This window comes from Chamaea fasciata, unplaced genomic scaffold (genome assembly GCF_029207755.1).
Source record: "Chamaea fasciata isolate MVZ Bird 193981 ecotype frontalis unplaced genomic scaffold, bChaFas1.0.hap1 SCAF_6, whole genome shotgun sequence".
Lineage (NCBI taxonomy): Eukaryota > Metazoa > Chordata > Aves > Passeriformes > Sylviidae > Chamaea > Chamaea fasciata.
The window spans coordinates 2,150,190-2,174,768 of NW_027094091.1; the positions used below are offsets into that span (position 1 = coordinate 2,150,190).

Genomic DNA, 24,579 nt, shown 5'->3' on the forward strand with positions numbered 1-24,579 from the left:
TCCAGCTCCTGGGCTGCTTCTCTCCTGTCTCCAGCCTTCTCTGTTTTCACTGCCGCCCTCTTATCAAACCAGTTTCAGTGGCTGGGGAGGGGAATAAATAGTTTTCTCTGCTTAGCTTTTCCCTATTTACCCATCTGATTCCATTAGGACAGGGAGGAAAAGCTCAGCCATGTTCTCAGAGCTGTGTGCTCAAACCATCCCTATGTGGCTCCCATCTGACCCAGTGAGTGGGAAGGTTGGAGAAGAAGCTCAAAACTTCCCTGAGGCTGCAATTCTGGATGTGGCTGAGGTGTAAAAAGTCTTCCCAGGCTGATTTTTTTTCCTTTGCAAGGCTGCCCAAACTCTGCTAGCACCGAGGGGAATGTCTGCACAGTGGGTGCTCAGCTTTGAGGAGAGTTTTTGGTGTCCATCATGCATTTTGGAGGAACTAAACCCCGACTTTGGGATTTAGTTTGGGATTGAGATGCTTGTATGGGACTTTGTAATACTTCTGATGGCAACAAGCACCTTGTCTGGCCGTTGTCCATCCCTTCAGGACATCCCTGCCACATCTGCCAGCAGAGATTTCGTATCTGGAGGTGCCCACAATGTTCAGGTGTTTCCTGCACCTTCCTCACCTCAGTTTTTTTTCTGTCTGGACAAGTTTCCATCGTGCAGGGATGCAGACACCCTAAGCTCTGCCAGCAGCAGAGGGTGGTGTCTTCAGTGTGCTTTGCTGGATGGGGACAGCAGCACCCTGGCTGCTTTTTGAAGCCTTCAGAAAACTTCAGACAGGGCTTATTCACATTTATTCCCGTCATGCTGTAAGGTGAAGGAGGCAGAGATCAGGAGGGGGGTTAATCCGAGGGGCTTTATCAGGTTTCCCACACCTTTGATAAGCAGTTTAGGAGTCATCTGGAGGCTTGAGGCTCCTGCAGCCCCTTTGCACCCTCTGAGCCCTCTGGAGGGATGCTGAGCTCCATCAGCTCGTGGCAGGAAATGCTGCAGCCCCTGTCCTGTGTCACCGAGTTCCTGTTTGTGGCCTCACTCCTCTGGGTTTGTGTTTTGTGGTGGAGAACTGTCGGCTGGATCCCTCAGAGGCAGCATGTGCTGCTTTCAGCTGCTGCCTCCACATTTGCTTATACGAGGCTTTAAAAAAAGCAATCAATATTTTAGTTTCCATTCAAGCCTCTGCCTTGAAGCTCCCCCTTTTCATTTCACTGTAGTGCCTAGAGCCAGCTAATGAAATATCTCCCTCCTGCTTCAAATTAGGCATAAAAGACTTGTCAGAAGATGAGGAGAAGCTGCTGAGTAATCCTGGTAATGTAAAAATCGACATTCTATAATGTCCCTAATTCTCCTAATTAAACATGATACATGAGTGTGCTACAAGAGTCCTCCAGCTGCTCCGTAATGAGATGTTGCGGGGACCACTTTGCTGTTGGATGAGGCTGGGTTAAACTCTAATTAAAGCCTTGCAAGAGGCTAAGGAGTTGTCTGGTGTAATTAAGAAACTTGTCTCGCATTCCCGGAGCTGCCGCCCCCAGCGACCCGCTCCTTTGCTCTGTGAGGACCTGTGGGTCTCTCTGTCCATATCAGGTGCCTCCTTGGAAACTCCTTTTATTTAAAAAAAAAAAAAAAAAAATTTTCCACCTGTGGTTTCAAATTGCCGCGTCGCAGAACGGCGGCGCGGCCTTGGGCCGCTGGAGGTGTTGGGTTCGGAGCGGGCTGGGGCGCAACTCTTGCTTTTGGTGGTGTTTTTTTAGGCAGCCTTTTCATCCTTTGGTGGTTTTTACCTGAGGGGGAGCAAGGTGTTGGTGTTGGGCCTTGCTGCCCACGCCGTCAGCGTGAGGCTGGAGGGGAGAACCCCCGAGGCCGCCCCAAAACACGCTGGGAGCCATTCCTTGAACGCCCCGGGGCTGGCGGGGCCTCAGAGCGGCCCCTCAGAGCAGCCCCGGCGGCGGCAGAGGCCTCGCCAGCCATGGACTCGGACTCGGAATTGGAGTCGAACGCTTCCTCCCATCCCGCGGCGTCCACGAACACCCTGCAGCCTTCTCACGGCACTCCCATCTCGTTGTCAGGGTACCTCAAGTGCGACACGGACGATGCGAAGGAGGAAGTGGCGAGCGAGGAGCTCTTCGATGGCGTCAACTCCACCATCGTGTCCGGGGACAGCATCCGCTTCTTCGTCAACGTCAACCTTGAGGGCGCTCCCAGCGCCACTGGTGAGTGGCCCTCAAAAAGGGGCTGGGACAGGGGGTTGTTCCTGGTGGTGGGATTTCATGGGATGGCAGTGGGTTGGGTTGGAAGGGACCTTAAATGTCATTTCTTTAAGGGGAGGAGCGCCTTCCACTAGGCCAGGTTGCTCCAGGCCTCCTCCAACCCGTCCTTGAGCCTTTGCTTCTGGCACAGTGTTTAAATATCCTCAGTGCTGCCTGTGATAAATGGTGAGGGAGGAAGATAGCCAAGCTCTTCACCAAAAACTTCTGTTATTTTCTGTTTCATTTCATACACGATTTTGGACTTCTTTTCTTCTGCACAAAATCAAACAAAATCCCGTTCACTTAATTTCCCGTGTAAACCAGTGCTGACGTGTAGTGAATCCTTTGAAAAGTAAAGCTGGAAAAGGTAGGGAACGCAGATCTAAACTGAGATCCCACAAAGTGCCAGGCCAGGTCTGAGAAACAGAGGTTTTAGGAGAGGACAGAAATCAAGTCACACAGCTGAAGAGGTTTTTTTGGTTGCTGGTGGCTGTGACAATCTTGCTTAGCTGTAGCAACCGCTTCATTTTTCTAGAAAATGTTTTCAGTTCTAGTAAGATAAGTAGTCCTGAAGTTAGACAAAACTTAACCTTCTCTATTCCCTGGAAGTGTTCAAGGCCGGGTTGGAGGGGGCTTGCAGCAGCCTGGTCTGGTGGAAGGAGTTGCTGCCCACGGAGAGGGGGTGGAACTGGATGGTCTTTAAGGTTCTTTCCCACCCATTTTGTGAAAGCTGGATTTTGTGGGACAATGCAACTCTCAGACACGGCAGGAGCCTGCGTTTGTCCCAGCAGCTGGAGCCTGCCTGTGTGGGCACTGGCTATTTTAGAGGTTAAATGCACAGGCTCTGGATTATTCTTGGTGTCACAGTGTCAGAGAGTCCTTTAAGTTTGTTAAAAGTTATTTTTAGGTTGCGTGCAAATCCCAATTGATCTGCAGCGAGCAGTTACTGGGAATGGTGATGCAGATTAGGCAGGGCCTGAACCCCTGTTTGACTATCTTGGAGTCTCCTTTTTGACTCTTCAAGTGATGGCTTGAACTTAGGAATAATATCCAGCAATTTCCAAGCCTACAATTTTACAAATGCCATCTTAATTGAAAGATTTAAGGGAGCTGTGCTCTGCTATGACAAGTCTGGACTTAATGCCGTGGGGTGCATTGTTTGGGGATGAGGAATGCGAGTGCTGTGGATTCTTCTGCATCTGAAGAAGTTCTCTTCACTTGTGTGTCCTCCTGGGCTTTTTTTGTTTTCCCTTCCTTTCAAAACAGGACAAAAAAGGCTTCCTTATTTCCCTGGAGCACTGCTGTTTGTGCTGGTGCTATTAGTTGTATCCTTTTATTTTTCAGCTGAGATGTTTAGGATTTTTAAGGAAAAATGGATTTTTGATCTGCTGCGGTCCTGTTTCAAATGGAAGGCTGGAGATTTTTAAAATGAGCTCCAGGCAGAACAAAAGCCCAAGCTTTCAGTAAGGGCATATGTGAAAAAAAAAGAGATTAATTTTTTCCCCCCCCCCCATCACAACATCAAAGTGATCCAGGTAGCCAAAATCCAACTTTTTCACTGTTAGGCAAAAAAATCATCAGAGTCCAGGTGTTGGAGTCATCTGGGCTATCAGTTCCTTTACCGAGATGGTTTTACTGGAGTTTCTTCCAGGCTGGATTCTGTACACATCAAATCAGTCTGTGGCTGCACAGGGCACAGCTGATCCTCCTGGAGGGGTGGCTGAGGGTGGCTGAGATGAACCCCTTAAGCTCTTCCAAGAAAAATACCCTGGATTTCTGAAAAAAAATCCCAATTCCCAGAGTCAAGGTCTGTCTGGGAGTGAATTGTTCCCTGTTCAGAAATTCCCTTCCACTCTTTGGAAGCTTTGGGAGGTTTGTTTTTTATACTCAGCGTTTGATTTCCTGGAACAGAGGTAGAGCTAAACCTTTGCATGGATTGTCCAGAGCTAGACAAGCTGGAAGGGAGGGAGAAATAAAAGTAGAGTTCTAAAGGTGATCCCGGAGGCCCCAAACACCTCATTTCTTACCCTTGGGGAGCTGGTGCACCAGAATCCTGCTCAATCCTCTGCTCCTCTGAAAACACAGAGGAAAACCGAGCATGGGAATGGAATCTTTGCATCCTCATCTTATTTTCTTGTGTTCTCCGAGCCGGGTGAAATGTTTGAGTCAAAATGTGCTCTCTTGGCTGAATGTGGTGCCCAAACTCTCTCCTGCTGGAGACTTTTTTGGGTCAGCTGCTGTGAGGTTGCTGCCCACCTTAATACAGGGCTAAAAGATCCAAAATTCCGATTTAGGGAGGGAATGAGTTGGAACCCTGGGATGCAGGTGCTGGCAGGCAGTGAAGGTGGAATTACAGATGCAGTGACAACTCTTCATCATCCTGTTGAGCTGTTCCTCTCTGTGTGATGTGTGTGCAGCTCTCCATGAGCATAATTGGATGCTCTCCTCTCTAATTCTGTTTTAAAAAGATCACTGTGTGGGATTAAGCTTTGAGCCAGCAAAACACAGCACGACCCATAAAACTCCAACAATTGACCACTGACATAAGTTATTTGGCCTTGTGCACAGGTGTGTGTAAAAGAGGATGGCTTGAAGAAATCTGGGGTTTAAGGTATGGCCTGTCTTGTTTTTAATTCATCCTGGCTGCCTTTGCAGGGAATTCTGAGCCCAAAGCAGTGCAGATGCCTGAGCACCAAACTGCTGCTCAGTAGTGACATTTGGGTCATTTCTCGTGGGTGTTTCAGTGCTTTCCTAGCATTTACTGATGAACGGGTTTTTTAAATTCTCTTCTGCTTTTCATCGTTGTAACTTGGATTTTGGTGGTAACATTTGTTTTCAGCAAATGTTCGTTGCTCTAACAGGAAGGTGGGTGTTTATCTGAAGCTGGAGACTTTTGGACCTGGGATCTGCATTTTTGGGGGAAGATCAGGGTGGTTTTTAGGCTGAGGCTTTTTCTGAAGTCGCAATAAACGTTTGCAAGTAAAATCACAGAATTGTTTGGGTGGGAAGTGACCTTTAAAGGTCATCTAGTCCAACCCCCCTGCAGTAAGCAGGAATGTTTTCCACTACACCAGTTTGCTCCAAGCCCCATCCAACCTGGCCTTGAACACTTTCAGGGATCCAGGGGCTGCCACAGCTTCTCTGGACAGCCTGGACCTCACCACCTTCATTGTAAAACAATTTCTTTTTCAGGTCTAATCTAAACGTCCCCTCTGTCAGTGGGAAGCCATTCCCCCTTGTCCTGGCACTCCAGGCTTTTGTCCAGGAAAGCTTTATCTGCAGCACACCTGGAATTAAATCCCTGCAGATAAACACAGCAATTTTGGTTTAGGCTGGGCCTTAAATTTAATGGGCAGGTGATGCAAGTGAGTCTTTGGGATATGTGGGGACACATCCTTGCCATCAGTCACAGCATTCTTTTCTCCTTGGCAGCTCCCTTCTATCAGCCAGGCACATATTTTCATCTTTTGGATCTTGGGGTTTTTTTTTCAGTTTTAGGTTTTAAAACAACCATTTAGATCTTGTTCTTGTAGTTTGGGGTTTTAAAACAGTTCTTTGGATGTCGTTTTTGTAGTTTGTGGTTCTGCAACAATTCGTCTTCTCCTTACCCATATTGCAAGAGGGGTTTGCACAGTATTTTCTTCAATTTAGGCAAAATTTATATAGGATTTGTGTAGCTGTAGCTGCCTAGCTTTCCCCACTTGCAGCTGATGCTCAGAGTGGTGATTTTAGAGGTGCCTCCAGCGGTTTTGGGGAGAACAAGGCAAACTCCTGCCGGCAGCGCAAAGCCAATTGGAAAGCAGGATGTGGCTCTGCCGGGGTGTGGGGGGGGAAGCAGCGGAACACGAATTACGCTCCAGGAGAAATTAAAGGCTGTTCCACCCTGCGGACAATTGATCATTCCTAGATACAGAGAATCAACAGTTTCCTGTATCCCGCTCCAGAGGCACACACGTGCACGCCCGCCGCCGCTGCTCCCGGCAAAACACGGCATCCAAGTCCTGGCCCAGCCGCTGCCCAGATGACTTTTTTTGCTTCAAGGGGACGAGGAGAAAAGCTGGATGCTGGCGCCAAGGATATTCCAGGGAGAGTAGCGTCCAGAGACAAGTGGTCTGGGCTTGAATGGGTATCACTCTGCACACAATAGTCACATTTCCTCACATTAATACCAAGGTCCTTTTTATGTCTCGAGGCACAATGCTGACCCACGCGTTCCATCTGATAACTCCTGTTTTAGCAGTTTGATGTCAGAGTGGGATGTTGGGCTCCCGAGGCTTCCTACCCTCTAATGGAAAGTGGATATACCGATTGTGTGCCGGGGAGGGGACGGCCTCCCTCCGAATTTCCTGACGAGGGTGTTTTCAAAGCGCTGCTTAGGAAGCCGAGGGAGGTGTGGGGGGAGCACGGGTGGTTCTGCACGGAGGCAGCGGGGCCTGCCTTCTCCCTGCTTCACCTTGATCCTTTGGAGCGGCTTCCCGAGGGATTTAGAGGGCATGAAAAAAAAGCACACTTTCCCCCTGCCCCAAATCGATTGACCGAACCTACCACAGGTGGGTTTTTTCATGAAATATTTGGCTTTTATAGCACATGGGTGCAACAAGTGACGCCTTGTCCCTGGTCATGCTGTGTGCTGTCCCCTCTCTTCCCAGTTCCTCACCCAGGAGTTTGAGGGATGGTTCTTCACCCGCCCTGATGTTTTTACTGCTCCAGAATTCTTATTCCCACCTGCCTTTGACCCAGGGATTTGTGGGATGAACCCAAGTGACTTCAGGCTCTTTTGTCTCAGCTCAACCCATCACCTGTTGTTGGAATGTGGGATAATGAAGGCAAAGTTATTTATCTAACAAGATTTAACCAAAATTACTCAAATTTTATGGTGATCAGTCCAGGCTCAGGACAGCAGAGCAAAGAATCCCTCTGAGATCCTGTTTGTGCAATCCCTTACTGCCAGTGCTGTCTTATAAGTGTCACCACTGCTCCTGGCTAACTCCTGTCATGCCATGTGGTGGTGGGGTTTTATTTAAATATTTTTAAGGCAGATTTGAAAAGCGGAACAGTTTTTCCTGCTCGCCGTGTGGTTCGACACAAGTGGCTGACTCTTAGATTTGGGCAGAGCCCTGATAAAAAAAACAAAGATAAAACAGATTTTTTGTTTTAGTAATGAGCCCTCTTAAAATCTTAAATGCTTCCACTCACACCAGATCCTTGATATTTTTCAGGGAAAAACATGGAAGTGCTCATATAGTATTCTGCTCTGATTTATTTTACTGTGCTTATATATTTACCATGAAGACGCACCAGGGAGTGTGTGTAGATCTAAAGAAATGTGCACAGCCAAAAAGCTCTTTTTCTCTAATTTTCACTCCTTTTATCCCAAAATAAAATATTATCTTAAGATGCTGCAGGCATCCAGTGATGGCTTTGCTCCAAAGGGTTTTGGATCTTCTCAGGTGTTAAGGGCAGCACTGGGGACCTGGATGAGGAAAGGGATCCTGGGTGAAAGGAGATCTCTTAAGTCAAAAGGTGAAAAGCCTTAAACTTTGGTATTTGACTTTCAGGGGTTTGTTTTCAGGCTTGCATGGCAGATGTTGTTACCTAAGCAGGGAGTGGAGGGGAAGCAAGGAGGGGATTTTGTTTCTCTGGGTTGCTCCTGGGCATATTATTAGGGCAGCTGGGATAAAACGGAGCAGATAAACTTCCAAGCATTAAATCTCCTCGTTGGTGTTGAAGTTGGGTGGGCCCTGTTTGGAGAATGGTGGGAAATAAAAAGGAGAGAGGCAGGGCCCTGAGTGCGCCGTGAGTTCTGACAATTCCTCGGCGTTGTCAGAACTGAACTCCCTGGGAGTCGCTCGTGGCATTCCCAGTAACGCTCCGTGCCTGCGCGCATGCATCCCAGAAATTCGGGATGCGCGTGGCGCCTTGATGTGCCTGCCAGGGGATGTCGGGGATGCGTTGCTGACTTTTTGGCTTTTCCCCTGGGCAGGACCTGGAGCAGAGCCCAACAGATAAGCTCGGCCACCCCTGGCAGCTCTCCCTCAGCTGTGTGTGAGGACACACAATAATGCCCCTCGCTCGCTCGCTTGCCTAAAATAGGCTTTTGCTGTCTGCTCTGTCCGGCAAGGAGGGCCACAAAAATAGACAGGAAAATTTCGCGTGGTCCTGACCTCCTTGTAGGGTTTCATTGTGCTTAATTGTGACGTTCAGGTGTGAAATCTCAAATTACTGAGATTTTCAAGTTATTACTCTTGGTAGTAAGACTTGGCTGAGGAGATTGATGGGGAGTTTCTTGTAGAGTGAATCTGTGTCATCTGTACCCATGTCATCCATGTCAGCCCCTATAAAGGGCTCTTCTGTAGAGATGCAACGGCCAAGGATGTTGAATCTTTTTACCCTGTCCTTGCTTGGTTGGAGGGAGGCAGGGATGGTGCTGTGGAGGAGCAAAAAATGAGTGGCAGGCTGGTGGTGGTTGGACTTGATCTTTGGATGGATCATGGGCAAACCTCCTGCAGGGTTTGATCTCGTTGCCTGGCAGGAAATAAAAAGAATATTTAATGTGAACAAGGCAGAAGAGCACTTGAGACATCTCTGTGTATTTTTCCCTTCCCTTTGTCATGTTCCAGTGGATTTGCTGCTATCCTTGAGTGATGTTGTAGCACTCCAGTGAGCATTTAAGACACCAGCCCAGAACTGCGATGGCCGTATCCATCCATCTCCCTGCCCGGATTAAATCCGAGCCGTGTGTTGTTGGGATGAATGATGAATGAGGCTCTGGGCTTTCCAAAGGGCCACCTCCATACCCAGAACAGCCTTTTTGAGAAGTTTGAAAGATCCTGCTCCAGCAGATGTAATGAGATGGTTTTGCTTGTATTGATAAAGCAGCAGTTGGTGCTCCTCCAGCTGGGTACGTGAGAGAGCTGTCAGCAAAGATTGATACACCTTGAAAATGATAAGAGGAACCAAGAGTTTCTGCCTGATAAAAGCACAACGAGAATTTCTGTTCCATTTTCATGTATCCATGAGGACAGGCTGCAGCTCTGTCTTCAGCATGTGCCTGCTATTGTTCAGGACTGTGGGTGTTTTTTGTCTCTCCCGAACTATTTCTTGCAAAAGCAGATAAACCAAAACATTTTCTCCTCAATGAATATTTATGGGCTTCCAAATCTCCCTGCATACTTCTGCATGTGTAATTAGGCTGGAAGTTGGGTAAGTGAGCGTTGGAGAACTACAAATGTGAGAGCCTGGGGGAAATGCTTGATGTTTCTGGTTTATTTGGGTGCTTGCTTTTTAATAATAAATTGCACTTTTTAGATGAAACAGCTTGTGTTTTCCAAAAGGCGTGTCAAAAACAGGAATAATTGGGGCTGTTGCAGCAGCAGACTTGTCTGGTTAAGCGATGCTTTTAATCACATGTGCAGCATCCAAGTGAAATTTGGGAGAAGTTGGGTGATGTAACCAAAGCCTCTGAACCACCTCGTTTTGTTTAGGGGGAGATGAAGTCAATCTTTCCTGCCAGTCAATCTTTCCCTCTTTTCTACAGCTCTGCTCCCACTTTGAGTTGGAGCCTTTGAACCCCATCGAGGGCAAGACTCAAATTTCTGTTTGATCAGCGATGATTTTGTTTAAAGCAGCTTTCTGCATGCAAAAGACAGTTGCTTTTTTTCTGGAGTTTTAATGTGAGTTGCGCCCTCAGCTTATTTTTTTGGAGAGTAGCTGGGCTTGGCTTGAAGGTGCGTGGCCAAGTCATGGGATTGCAGCAGCTCTTATAGGTTAGGATTTGGAAGTAGAGATCGGGAAAGGAAACAAAACCCTCATCAGAATAACTGTAACTCCGTGTTACATCTCTGTAGTTTTCCACAGCTTGGCCTCTGGAAAAGTTTTGGTCTTCAGTGGGTTTTTTCCATGCTGCTGCTGCTCTTGTTTGGATTAAAGCTGTTCATGTGTTTCATTTTGGTAGCAGTTCAGGCTTGGGGGTTTTTTTGGAGAACTTGAGAAGGATGCCAGGCTGGGAAGTGTTCAATGCCAGGTTGGATGGGGCTTGGAGCAACCTGGTCAAGTGTAAGGTGACCTTGATGGTCTTTAAGGTCCCTTCCAACCCAAACCATTCAGTGATTCTCTGCACAAAAAGTACCTGTGGGACAAATAATGCCACAGAGAGGCTGCCTTGACGGCAAGTAGTGGACTTTTGGCAAATACAGCTTGGTTTTGTTTTGTTTTGTAGCTGATACCCAAAAAATGCTTCGTAGATACTCCAAGAGAATGTTACTGTTGGCGCTTGGAAGTTTGAAGTGGGAATTTCCCGGGTTCCCCCATCCTGTGTATTCAGTGACATTTACAGGTCCCTAAACAGCAGTTTTCTTTCCCAAGAGCTGTGTTGCTTTCTCCTCAGATTTATGGAGGCAGCGTGGTGAGTTGACAGGACATTAATGTGCTCATCTTGGAGTCACTGCCTGCAATCCCTTGGAACTGCCTGGCTGTTATTGTTGACTCCTTAACGAGGACAAAGAGGGTTTCCAAATGAGGGTGACTCATGAAATCGTAGCCTCAATCTATCAAACAACGATGCATTGGATTAAATGATTACTTCAAGGATTAGGAGTTAGATTTTTGGGGAGGTGGAGAGGGAGGGAGAGAAGGGAAGAGTAAAAATACATCAGAGTTACAAAAACCCGGCCAAAAAAAGCTGCAAGACACAATCCCCTAGTGATCAGATAATGCCAATCCTGCGCTTGGTTCACGCTTCCAAAATGGGAGATGTTGTAAAAACTGAATCTCTGTTTTCCTCTAGAGATCATCCCCTGCCAAGAGAGTGATGCTTCACCTCCTCCTGAGCCTCCTGCTCGGCTCCTGCTGCCTGTCAGGTACCTCTGATAGTAACACTTTTCTGATGTGTTTTTTTTTTTTTTCCCCTCTTTCCAGCTGAAAGTGAAGGTGCTGGCTGCGTGTTACTGCACACATCAAGGAAGGTAAGTAGAGGTGCTTTGTGACCAGTTTGGTTTTTTCATCATCCAGAAGTACAGAAAAGGATCATGAAACACACAGAAGGGCTGCTTGTCACTGGCCTAAGCAAAAGGCATTTAAATGCTTCTTCTCTTGAATTCCTCTCCCTTTCTTTAAACCTAAAAAGCCACGTGCTGCTCATTTTTCAAACAGTTTCTCTGTAATTCTGATTGTTCCACTGCTTTTTGTCCCAGACACTTCCTTGACATGTTAATTCATCACTTTCTTTTCTGCAGCTGCCTCTACAGGGATCCAAGTGTGCGCTGTAGAGATCCAGGCTCCTGAGCTCCTCTGGAGCTGGGAGCAGAGAGCAGTCATGGCTGGGATTTGGTTCCCTCTTTATTCTAGATAACCAGTCGTCCTTCACGTACTTTTCGAGGTTCAGCAGGAGTGAAATCCCTGGAAACAAACAGGCTAGGAGGAGGATTAGGAGCCCACACTTAGTTTACACTTGCTCCTGAGACTGTAACTCACTAATGATAAGGTGAAAGTGCAAAAAAAAACTTGTATAGGCTTTGTTATTCCAAACCGTCAGCTGTGGAAGGGCACAGAAAGTACTCGGGGACAAATTGGGTTGGTATTTTAATAACTTCCCTGTGAGGGTGATGAGGCCCTGGCACAGGGTGCCCAGAGCAGCTGTGGCTGCCCCTGGATCCCTGGAAGTGTCCAAGGCCAGGCTGGATGGGGCTTGGAGCAACCTGGGATAGTGAAGGTGTCCCTTCCCATGGCAGGGATGGCACTGGGTGGTCTTTGAGGTCCCTTCCAACTGCACCCATTATTTTATTTCTCTGAGTCTGTATTTAGTACCTCCTGAAGTTTTGTCTTTAGGGTTGTGAGGCTCGTGGTGCATTAAGTTGTCTTGACTTCTTGCCTGAGGGCTGGAAGGAGTGGCTGTTGTCATGGGAACTTGTGGCATCACTGGTCCTGGAAAATCACAGAATCATCTAGGTTGGAAAAACCCTCTAAGGTCACCAAGTCCAACCATTCCCTCAGCACTGCCCAGGCCACCATTGACATGTCCCCAGGTGCCACATCCATATGGCTTTCAAATCCCTCCAGGGGTGGGGACTCCACCACAGCCCTGAACAGTTGTACCAGTGCCTGAGATCTTGGATTTCAAGGCTTTGTTGCAGGCTGTAACTTGAGGTTTTAGTTTGTGTAGCCTTGTAAGCTTTGGGGGCTTTTTAGGGAATCCCAGAGAGCTCTTTAATTCTGCTTTGCTTTAGGCCTCTAAGACAGCTCAAATCCTGAAAAGATATTTCAGAAAGCTGAATTAGTAGTGGGAGGAAAATGTGTGATAGCTTTAGAAACCTTTTCCCCAAGTTAATAAAAAAACTCCCAAAGCAAATAAATACCAAAGAAAGCACTACCCCAAACAAAGCCACCACCACCACCAAAAATTAAACGTTGTTTGGTATAGAATCATGGAAAGTTAAAATAAGCGATTCCATGCTCAGGAATGAAAATGTCTTTATCCCTAATTTGTCTTGTCTAATCCCAGTGCCAAGGTTCTCAGTCATACACACTTGACTGAAAGTAACCTGAGAACTTAATCGCTTAAAAGTGCAAATTCTAAGCCCAAATGCGGGATCTGCCTCTGATAAGAAATAGTTGGAAACTGCTAACTCATAAGTGTCTCTTCTATTTTGTTTTCCCTTTTCAGAGCTGTAGGATTCTTGCTTTTTCTGGCCTACAGTTCATGCTTGAGCATTTTAGTGTGCTCTGGAGTCACAAATACCAGAGAGCTTTAGCAGGGCTTGAGAAAAAGATACTTTTGCCAGTTTTTCCCTCCGAGGAGGATGAGTGGAAATTTTGTGCTTCAAATGCAAAGGAAATTGGGACCTGACTCATGGAGGAGGTGGCTCCAAGTGTCTGGGCAGGGGGAATCACCAACAGTGAGAAGTGAGAAGCTTTGTCTGGAGAGGTTTCCCTGTAGGTTGTCCCTGTCCCTGGTGGTAGCCTGTGGTTCTGGAAGGGCAGTTTGTGTCTCAGGCAAGTTGCTCTCTAGCAGGGCACCTGGTGGGCAGGGATAAAGGCTTCTTCACACAGGTTGAGCTATTTAATCACCATCACAGAATGGTTCTGAGACAAAGGACCATGGCAGCAGCCCAGGCAGGGCTCTGCTCCGGAGAACAGGATTTTTTGGACGCCACAAAAAATTTGCCAGTGGCTCTATGTGGAGGTGTCTCCTGAGCAGCCAGCCAGGAGAGAGCTTGCATTTTGAGCCTTGTTGATGAGTTAGAATGTGTGATATTGGCCTGGAGGAAGCCGGGGGAGGCTGTTTCAGTGTTTCCCCCCTTTACTGGCACAACAGCCTCTGTTCCTGTCACGATGCAGCGTGGAGCTTTAAAATCAAGGATGTCCAGAGCTGTTCAAATGACTCTTGGGTAGCTGGCTTGGGTTTCTTCCTAAGCAGTTTCCAGCATCGAGTTTCCAGCATCAAGTTTCCTGGTGTGACTTGACTATCCAGCTAAAAATATTAGTGAGGGAGCATTCATTAATCTCCCCTGAACCCAGTGGGGGTCCTGGCTGGAACAGTTGTGTCTGAGCTGTTGCTGAGGCTTTGCTGTGCCAGTGCTTCCAGTAATTTGATTTTGGTGTGTCTCAGGGAGTGATGGATTTCTCTCCTTTCATGGTGGCTGCTTGCCTTGTGATGTTTAATGTGCATAAAGCCTCTTCAAGCTCAGAGAGTAGATTTAGATTGGGTGTTAGACATGCTCCCTTGTGAGGGTGATGAGGTCCTGGTACAGGGTGTCCAGAGAAGCTGTGGCTGCCCCTGGATCCCTGGAAGTGTCCAAGGCCAGGTTGGATGGGTTTGGAGCAAGCTGGGAGAGTGGAAAGTGTCCCTGCCCATGGCAGGAGTTGGGACCGGATGAGCTTTGAGTTCCCTTCCAGCCCAAACCATTCCATGACTCTGTAATGCCTTCCCTGATCTTAGGGAGTGAGAATAATGTTAAATGGTTGATAAATGAGTCTTCCCCCTATTTCCTATGAAGGACCAAGAGCAGGGAAATGAAACAGCAGTGAGGCATGGAAAGTTATTTTCCCAAGGCATTGCTTGAAGCCTGTGGCTCAGCTGGAGCTGAATCCTCCTGCCTTGCAATGAGCTGCTCCTGGTGCTGTCAAGCACAGCTCACTGCAGGATCAGTGTTGATTGAGATGAGCTGGGGCCTTCAACCAACCTGAAGGGTTGATTGAAGAAAGATAGGGAGAGATTATTTACAATAATCTGGGTTGACACGACAAGAGGAAATGGCTTCAGACTGAAAGAGAGTAGGTTTAGATGGGATGTTAGGAAAAAATTCTTTCTCATGAAGATGGTGAGGCCCTGGCACAGCTTGCCCAGAGAAGCTGTGTCTGCTCCACCTTGGAAGTGTCCAAGGCCAGGCTGGAATGTGCTCTGAGCAGCCTGGACTGGTGGAAAGTGTCTCTGCCCATAGCGAGGGATTGGAACTGGATAATCTCGAAGGTCCCTTCAACCCAAACCATTCTGTGATCCTGTGATCTGGGCAGATAGCCCACATGAATGCCTTTAATTAATTTTTTGCTGTCCCTCAACTTTCTCCTCCCGCTGTTCTCCTTCTGGCTGCTTCTCCCGTGCAGAAGTTGGTGACACAAAGCCACCTTTGCCGTTGTGAAGACTCTTGTTACAGGTGTGTGTTAATCTGCCCTCAATTTGAGACAGACTCACTGCTTGCACTTCTGAGGTGGAGCTGTAGCTGTGTCACTGTCTCCCTTCCTACGAGCAGATGGTTCCAAAGCCTTGGGGGTGGGAGCTGAAACGCTTCAGAGAATCCTCCCTCTCAAGGATGCTGTGGAAAGAGTGATTGATGCAAAGTAAAACACTGCTAATTGCAATGGATGTGTACTGACAACTTGATAGTTGCTGTGATAATTACAGTAATTAGGGAGATGTTGGCATTTTTTCGCCTGTGTCTATAAATGGAAAAGGTAAGAGAGAGTGCATGGAAGGAGAGGAGCCCTGAGTCAAGGTCTGGGGTGGCCCTGTACCCTGGGGGGAACGTGGCATGGCCCTGGCTGTGGAGGCACAGCTGGGGGTCAGATTTGTGAAAACAATTCAGAGTTCTCGGTTCTTCCTGAGCTTGAGGGGAACTGAAGGTTTCACTGTCTCTTGACAATCTGGTTCTCAACATCGCAAATTCAACCTGGCAGCTTTCCCATCGGAAGGAAGATCCGTTGAAGAGCGCAGTTGCCATTTCCTCACTCAGGCTGTTGGAGGAGAGGGCCAGGACTGCCAGCCCTCCTTGTCCCGTGCTCTGTTTGTGGTTTTCCAAGGACTGTGCAATAGGAACGAGGCATTTGTATTTTGATCACTCAATTAATCACCTTCACAGCTGACAGGTACAGAAAGGAGTTGCGGTTCTGGAGCACACTGGGGCTGTGCCTTCCATCTCAAAGCCAGTAAGTCTGGGACAGCAGAAGGAACCAGCAGAGAGCTGGGATAGTTTCAGCCTCTGCTGTCTTTTTTTTTCATTATTGCTTTAGAGCTAAATCCACAAAAGAAGAAAACTTCAGTGGAAGTGGAAAGAACAGAAATTCAGCAAATGTCAGAAAAGGTGATGGGCAGGATGGCATTCCCCTCCTCCCACTTCAGGGTCCCTAACTGGGAGCACTGGGGACACATGGTTCCCAGTTTGGGGACAGCTGGGTTCACTTGGCACTGAGATTCATACTGGTAATTTTTCATGCTGCTAAGCTCAGTGTCCGTTTCTCCCATATTTTTTTCAAACTTCCTGAATCTAAAGAAAGTTTTTATTGCTACCTTAAGTATTTTCCTTTTAGACCAACTTACCCTACTTTATTCTAGGCTGAAAAAAACGCAACAAAGACCTTTTTTTTTTTTAAATTCTGCTTTCTATGTCAGGTACCAGGGCATTCACCTGTTGGCACATTGTTAGGATAAGCCTTGATAATGCAAACTTTCTATGCATTAATGCATAAAATGCCTTTTCTCCTGTAATGTAGAATCTTTGGTTGGGTGGTAACTTCAGCAAAGCTGCTTGTGAAGGACTCAGATTCTACTTTGCTGGTATTGTGTACAGCTGTCTCATGCTCTGACCTTTTCCCAACACAGTACCTGAAATTAAAGAATTTTGAGGAGGAGGTCAGAGCCCAGCGAGACCTGGATGGCTTCTTGGCCAGAGCCAGCATCATCCTGGATGAAACAGCCACGTCCTTGGATGATGTTCTCCGGGAGATGCTGAAACACTTTGCCGAGGATCCTGAGAACATGGAGCCGAGCTGCAACTTCGAAAAAATCATGAACACTTTATTCACAGATTCAGGGACCCCACGGGAAGGGAACGGTAATCAGCTCTTGCTTTGCTTTGGCTCTTGATTTGGTGGGCTGCTGTTCATTTGCCATCCTTGCCGTGGTGGGGTGCTGGACACCTGCTCTGTGGTCCCCAGGCTTGCTCGTTGCATGTGACACTGTGGGTTGATTTTTTTTCCGTGTCACTCAGACTGAAGGGCCTCATTTCTCCAGAGTTTTTGTGTTTTGATGGGATCTTGCCCCTGTTTCATTATGATCACCTGTTGTGGTGCTCTCTGGGGTGAGGAGTCAGCAGCATTGGGGTGTCTTGTCTGCGTGGACCCTTTTGGTTTGCTTGTCTTCGGACAACGCTGTTCAGCCAAGAGACTCTTGCTGGTGTCTCGTCAGCAATGGCTCCTTTGCCTTGTGATTGTCCACCTGAATTCACACAGGCTGGGGAATTTTGCCTGCTTTGGATGAGTACCTGGGGAGGGTTGTCACTCCCAGCCCACTGGAGGAGACGGGAGACACTTGAGTTTCCTCCAGAAGCTCAACCAGGGCAGCCCTAGCCAAGCTTGTTGGCTCTGGTGTCACCTTAAGCTATCAACAAATGTTGTAGTGTAGTCTAAAACCACTGTCTTTTAGCCCAAGATGTGAAGAAGCTTAACTGAGCATTGTTTCTCTGTAGGCACCCCTGATGGTTCAGAGTCAACAGGAATGAATGTACAATCATGTCCATCGCACCTCAAATGTAACTGTCACAGCCTGAGTGAATTTGTTTAACAGATATGTCAAGTCCTGAGCATGTAGTAAGCATGTTCATGCTTTGGTTACTTCTTGCTACCTGTCTTAGAGCTTCGCATTTGTAATCCCTTTAATTTAGGCTTTCTGCCAGTAAAGAACAAAAAGTAAGTAGTGCCATAAAATAACGTGAGAGCAGTAGCTGGGAAGAGGGGGAGAGAGGGCAGGGGATTGGGAAGGTGACAGCCCTCCCAGTCCTGTCTGTGTGTGTGTGGTGGATAATGCTAATCTAATAACCCAGTACTGCAGTAGGATGATGTTGGGAGGAGAAAGCAGCTGCCTTTCTAAGCTGTGAATAGTTTAAGGACACAGTTCAAAAGCGGCAGGACAAATGTTTCCATCTCTCTCTGTCAGCCCCCACCCCTGCATCAGTCCACTGGGCAGATAGGAATGCTTGGGATTAGTAGTCAGCTTCCATTTATAAGGAAATGTTATTTACAGCTGCAGAATAAATGAGGACAGCCTGTGATGTTTCCCTCTCTTCTCTTCCCAGTTCACCTTTTATCAGACACAATTCAAGGGGTCACAGCCACAGTCACGGGGGTGCAGTATCAGCAGTCCTGGCTCTGTATCATGTAAGTACCAGAGTTGGATGAGCAAAATCACTGACGTGCAAACCTCTTCCTGCTGCTGGGAGGAGCAGAGGTTCAGAATGTGCCCTTTTGGGTTAAGGTGGTGGTGCTTGTTCCATCCATCCTGTGGGATCTGTCTCTCTCTGGGCTGCTCCTCTTCACAAACACATGCAGTAGGTGACCACAGCCCCCTCCAGGGTATTCAGCTCTTGGATGTTATAGAAATCTGCTGTTAACAAGCTAAGAATGCTGAAAAAACGAGCCAGAAAATGCTCATTTCTCAGTAATTAGCTGAGAAATGCTAATAAAGGAACTTCTCAAAGGGACAAGCAAACTAGTTCATGGACTGCTTTGCCTGCCAAAGTCTGGGAGCCTGGACCAGAAGATTTCTTAGGTCCTTTGATAGAACCATCCAGACTTTGTAGCTGAAAATTGAAGTCAGACATTCCATGCTATTTAGACACTGATTACTTTGTCTGACAATTAATTTGGACGCTGATTAATTGTCAACACTGTTCAACATTGGAGGAGCAGGCCCTTAAGACAGTAAGAACTCTGTCACCTGGGATTTATGGGATGTGGTGGCTTCACCCCAGCTTGCACTTGACCAGGACTGGAGTTTGAAGTTACTGTCTCCACAGTCAGGCCTGTGGGGTGAGCCAGGCTGTCCCTTCACAGGGGACAGGCCAGAACCTGAGTCCCTGAGCCAACCAAAGCAGTGCCTTTTTGACTCTGTTGCTTTATTCCTGTGCAGCCTTGAAGTCGAGTTGTCTGGAAATACGTTAATTCCCAGAGAAATGGCTGGGATATGTGGGATAGGTGCCTAGAGGCATGCACATATTTTAGCCTTCACAGCCAGTTTGCTGGGACAACTGTCACAATAGTTTTCCTTCTGCTTGCACTTCTTCTCCTGCCCTCTGCTTATGGCTGGGGAAAATGGAGAGAAATAGAGGATTAAAAAAAAAAATCAAAAAGGAGACAACACCATCAACAAACAAGGAAAAAATCTCCCCCTTGTTTTTAATCTCTTATGAAAGAGAAGGATGTGATCTCAGTGTGAAAAAGGAGTGATTGCATATCAGGGCCGTGTCCTGAGAAAGGAGAGAGCTGGATGATATTTCCTGCTTTGTGTGCTGCTTTTTTACACCTGGCACGTACAAAGCAGGACCACGAAGAAGAAAATTGAGTTTATAAAGTAAAGTGGTGTCAACCAAGAGGACTTTTGGGCAGTTCTCTCCACTTTGGGTGCCACGGGAAGCGTAACAGCAGTGAGGATGTGGAGGTGCTGCTGATGCAGAGGATGGAAGTTTCTCCTGTGGGATGAAACTCTGTGGAGGGTTTTGGGGAGTGTTGCCTTAACACCAAAGCATTTTAAAGGTCATGATACAAATGCTCTGATTACATACATGAGACTAAAAAGGGTGGGTTCAGCCTGTTAGGAAAGTGAGCCAGACCTTTAAATGCATCCATGTGAGTAATCCTGGCTTCCATGACAAGAGATGATTTGAAAAATAAGCTCACAGCCTGAAGGTGTCTTGTGCAAAACTTTCCTTGTTTCTTCCTTTTGTTGCTCTGAAGAGGGAGAAGAAAGTGGTGGGAAAGCAATGATGAGTTATTAACTATAATTATCTAATTGTTGCACTGTATTTCTGCTGGAGTGATTGTGCAACAGATTGTGAACCATATTTTTAGATCTTACATTTTTCTTGAAGTCAGATTGCAAAACAGCTTCCAAACCTCTGAAGTAAAAGGAATTTGTTGATGAAAAAATTTTCCATATGAGTGGGAAGAACCTTTAAGATATCTGCTATTCTTTATCCTTGCATTTGGTCTATATTCTTTGCTAAATTTAATATTAGCTCTGCTGGGTTGGTGCACCTTAACCAACTTTTAATTCCTGGTGGATGAGATGGAATTGAGTATCATGATAAGATTATATTAATGAGGAAGAACAGCTCAGAGATAAGGTTTTGGTGGTGTTGCTTCTGCGGAGATGATGAGGGGAAATATTAACAGCTGAAATTAGTTTGGAGTGAGAAAGGAAGGAATTTTGCAGGGTATTCACTGAGTTGTGCAGAGCCTGGCTGCAGAAGAACATTCCTAATGGAGATAAAAATGTCTTTCCCTCTCCTTTGTGCTGGAAAAAAGGCTCTTATTTCTTATCTGATTTATCCTCAGTGAGAAGAGCAGTGGGGAAAACCTGGGGTTGAAATAGTTGTTCTAGTTCTATTGGATTTGGTGCTTTCCTGATGGTTTCAGGGCTAGGGAAGCTTCAGTGAGGTCAGACATTCCATATGGATCTGGGCTTCAGCCGCAGGACAGAACAAACCCTTGAGGAATTGAAGATCTCAAGGTTTTAATGTTCCAGTGAAGTCCAGGAAAACAACTGAATTCTGATTCACTGCAGGCTTTAGGGCTGGTTTTGTCAGGAATGACCCAAACCTAATCTTGCTGAGGCCATACCAGGATCCGTCAGCTTATGGAAAACTTGGGATTCTTCTGTTAAAATGAGAGCTAAGAGTATCAAAGCCTTTCATGCCCCAGTGACCAGCAGGGTCCAGCTCTAGAAAAATGAAGGTTTCTATTTGTGTACATGGTCATTTCCTAACTAGAAAGCAAATCTTGAGAGTTACAGATGAGCTTCATCAGCCCTGAACAAGATCTCATACCTTTGAAACCATGGACACAACTCTTTTTCCTCCCATTCCAGCATTTGCTGGAACAGAGAAGACACAAACTGGCACAGAGAACTCCTGCTGCTTCCCTGGGAAGCTGCTGCTGGTTGTTTCCTCGGAAAACCTGGGATGAGGCATAGTCTGTCCCAGAATGGGAAGTGCTGGACTATTATTTAAGTGGCAAAGCTCAGCTGCTGGTATGACCTGCACCATGGGAGTGACTGAAGCAGGCAGAGGTGCTTCCAGGAGAGTGCTTGGAGCTCTCCCTGAACCACCCAGACCTGCCATGATCTCAGCACAGGGGGGTAAACTGGATCCTTTCCATGTCTGGACTGGGAAAAATGGGCAAGAAGCTCCAGTGGGAGCTGCTGGTTTTGGTCTTGCAGTTTTGTGCCTCAAGAAGGCCAAGAAACCCCTCCTTATCCCTTACAAAGTGACTCTGTCACAAGCCAAGTCCTGTCACACCCCATTCCTTCTTTCACTGCCTGACAAATGAAGATGAAAATGCCTGATTTTTAATTTTTTCCCCTTGGTGTGAAGGATATATGATTTTCAAATGGCTTAACTGGCTGCTGGTGGATTTTTCTCCCTCATGTCCTGTTGGGAGAAACATCCGCTCGGTGGGTCACGGAAGAAATGTCCCTGAGCTGATGGAACTCCCCAGGCATCCCAGCTTCCAGGCTGTATTCCCCTTGCCAGCAGATCGATATAACTGCTGATTTCCAGAGCTGAATCCTTAGAAAAAACATGAAATCAAGCTGCTCCATAATCTGGATGGAGTAGTTGTAGAGGCATTTCTTCTGGCTGGATTGCTAAGGCATATGGATTGGGCATTGAACTGATTTCCCAAAGCTGTTTTAACAGGCAGAGCAGAGGGGGAAAAAAAAGCCTCTCTGCAAGCAAAGAGTGGTTCAGTGGTCTGTGTGCTCCGTGTTGCTATAGAATTTCTGCCTTTGATGTAGCCTGTCGTGGCAGTGACTCCTGTGGAGGAGTTTAACTCAGAAAAACCCAGGTAGCCTCTCAGAAATAGGCATTGTGAGATGATATCGGATAACCAGCAAGGCTGCTGTTGAGATAATCAAAATCTGAGGAGTAAGAGCCGAAATTTAATGTAATATTGTGTGAAAGATGTGACTGATGTCTCTCTCAACAGAAGTAATACAAGTCCATTTCGTGTGTTTAAGGATTTTTCCAGATGCAGAGGTCTGTGGGTTTCTAGAAAAGTCACATTGTGTCTGATTTAGCTGTTGAATAGATTTCAAATAGAGACGCTTCAGTTGCTGTGTCTTCCTCAGATGATTCTTTTAAAGGGCAAAATGGGAAATTAAAACAGTTGGACTGCTTAAAACAAATATTTTCATTTAGGGGAATGGTTACAAGATTTGGAGCATTGTAAGCAAGAGGCTCTTCTCCAGAATTTACAACCATCGTCTCTCAAGGGTTCGTTGGGCTCAGAGAACCGTATAAATTTTTTAAGGGCCTCCTCACCTTAAAACCTTTTGGGTTTTCCCAGATAATTCTGGAGATCTGAAGCTCTTGCAGGTGCTGTTTTATGAAAAGAGAACCTCAGATTCAAACTCTGCATTAGGAATTTGGGTCCCGAAGAAGAAAGCTGGCTTGCTTTGCTACCTGCAGGGTCTGTACAGGGATGAGATGTCTCCCTACAGAATCCTGAAGGTTGGAAAAATCCAACCATTAACACACCACTGTGTTCACCCTCCAAACCATGTCCCAAGTGCCACAGCCAACATCTGGCAAGTGTTCTTTGACTTCAAAGAACCAATTAATTTTCTTTTAAGGGCTTCTCCCCCTTGTGCTGGTGGAGAGCTGGAGAGCTCCTGCAGGTGCTGTGTCATAGAAAGGAGCTCTCAGTGTGCACTGGCCTGGAGGAAATCCTTCCCCCTGGAGAGGATGAGTCTTCCTGGAGCCCAGCAAGGTGCATTTCCCATGACAAAAGCACTTCCAGCCTGGAGTGGGGATGCTGTGGCTGTGACCAGCCCATGCCAAGCTGTGGCTGAGCTGCCTGGCCTGGCCACAGCTTCATTTCTCACTTGCAGATCCTGGTTTCTCAAAGCTGGTGCCTGGAGCTGCTCAGCAAAGGAAGATTTATTGGCAGTGGATCAGAACAAGAAGTGTCATTGTTGTTCTGTGTGGGGACAGGAAAAGGCTGGCTGGCTGATTACCTCTGCTGGGCACTTTTTCTTACTGCAAGGGATAATTTGTTTCTGAATTAACTTCCTTTCTTGCCCTTTTAAAAGAGGGTTTCTGTTTCTCTTAGTTCTCCATAATTTGACCCTTTTTATGATTTGGTTGAGCAATGTGTTATTACTCTGATAACATCTTGGGTGTGGGGCCGACCTGGGGCACGTGGAACTCGGTGGATCTGGGATTTTGGTGTGGAGCACTGCCAGTTCTCACCATCCCAGTGCCACCCTCAGCACCACCAGAGGCAGAGGGGAGCACAGGGAAGCAGAATTTCTGCTATAATTTAAATGCTCTTTTTATGAGCTCAGTTATTGGGGGATCAAGATAAAACTGCTGAGAACACAACCTGGCATCTCATTAAATCATAGTCCAGCGTTTCCTGGGGTGACTAATACTGGGTGAAAATAGATTTTTCTGCTTTCTGACCAAACCAAGGGAGAATCAAATGTAGCTCAACTCAAACCAAAAAGGAACTTGGAGCCTTTGACCAAACCAGACTTGATTCAGAGTCAGCTGAAAATGTCTTGCTAGTTCTTAGGTTTTTGTGCTTTGGCTATTTACCCTCCAGTTTTTTTCTTAGTGGGAATTTGTTTAAGTGCCACTTTAAAAAAAAAGTTGTTACATTTTGAAAGTGACTCTTGTTGGCCCCAGCTGTGCTGACTTTTACCTGCAATCTTGCTTGACTTGGGATTTCTCCATGTGAACCAAGGAGGTTTTTTTTTTGGTGTGTGTCTTTTACAAATATTTGCACAAGTCTAGTTGGGACTGCAGTTTCGGTTTGTATTGTATTTGTGTCTGGATTCTGGAATTAAAACAAAAGTGGGAGCTGGAAGTCTTACACCAGGGAATAGAATCTGAGTCAGCTAAATAATGGCTTAAATTTGAAGAAAATCTTGAGCTGCTGAGTGATGCATGGGCAGGAGTGACTTGGCCTTGCACTGGAAGTATTGAAACACCATTTTTTTTCCCCCAAATGAATGGATGTAACAGGGGGAGAGCAGACACAGATGAGGCTGCATTCTGCACTTTTCCTCCCATCCCTGCAGCCAGGCTCAGGTACATCCCATCTTCTCTGTGGCACCTGTTTAAATCTGGTTTTTATCATGTTTGTCCTCACTAAATCAACTCCAGCCTGATTTGTAAAGGTGTTATTGATCTAAATTATTTGTACGTTTCGACCTAAGTGTTGGAAATTCTCAATTTTACTGGTGTGATACTGGGATTTGGATCCATGTGTCAGTGTCCATAGAGTTCTTTACAGAGGAGCTGGAGGAGACTCTCAGAAGTGTGAGAAACCTCAAACTCCAGCACTCTGAATAAAACTATTTCAGATAAAAAAGGTTGATAATGACAGGGAATTTCTTGGTGTCTTGTAAATGTGCTCCGTGTGAAATTTTTCAGTACTGTGGGATCCTCTTCTTGCCCAGTCCCTCAGCTTAAGGAAACAGTGAACTCCTGACTAAAAGAAACACAAATTTTTGGTGGCTGGCAGGAAAATGATCTTATCTTGTGAGAGACCCAAAAGCAAAGCTCAGTTTTTTAGAGTCCGCTTTTCCCTTCCGTACCCAAGAAGCTCTTGAGCTGAAGTGGGATTGTGGCACTGCTGGCAGGACTCCTCTCTCTGGAAAACACAGCTCTGGAGCCAATTCATGGAGCTGAAACATAACCCTGTCACTCCAAGGAGAAAGAAAACTCCAGAACATGTGGCTTGCTTCATTTTTGCACTTTATAGTAGGCTTTTCCAAATTGCTTTGTACTTCAGTGGTGTCTTGCTTGGTCGGGTCCTGCCTGGTGCGCATGGTAGGGAAGGGCTGATG

At 46.6% G+C, this 24,579-nt stretch overlaps 1 protein-coding gene across 4 annotated transcripts in view; it reads left to right on the forward strand.

The window, feature by feature from the left end:
- SLC4A11 (solute carrier family 4 member 11) overlaps positions 1-24,579 on the forward strand; it is a 95,150-nt gene that overhangs the window by 26,617 nt on the left and 43,954 nt on the right. For 3 of the 4 annotated variants that reach the window (XM_066185200.1, XM_066185201.1, XM_066185198.1), the window contains exons 3-7: positions 2,061-2,204; positions 11,157-11,203; positions 16,333-16,564; positions 17,198-17,260; positions 17,804-17,885. In XM_066185200.1, coding sequence (XP_066041297.1) covers positions 2,061-2,204; positions 11,157-11,203; positions 16,333-16,564; positions 17,198-17,260; positions 17,804-17,885 — 568 coding nt within the window. The remainder of the gene's footprint in view (positions 1-2,060; positions 2,205-11,156; positions 11,204-16,332; positions 16,565-17,197; positions 17,261-17,803; positions 17,886-24,579) is intronic. The other variant, XM_066185199.1, reaches the window with a different exon arrangement.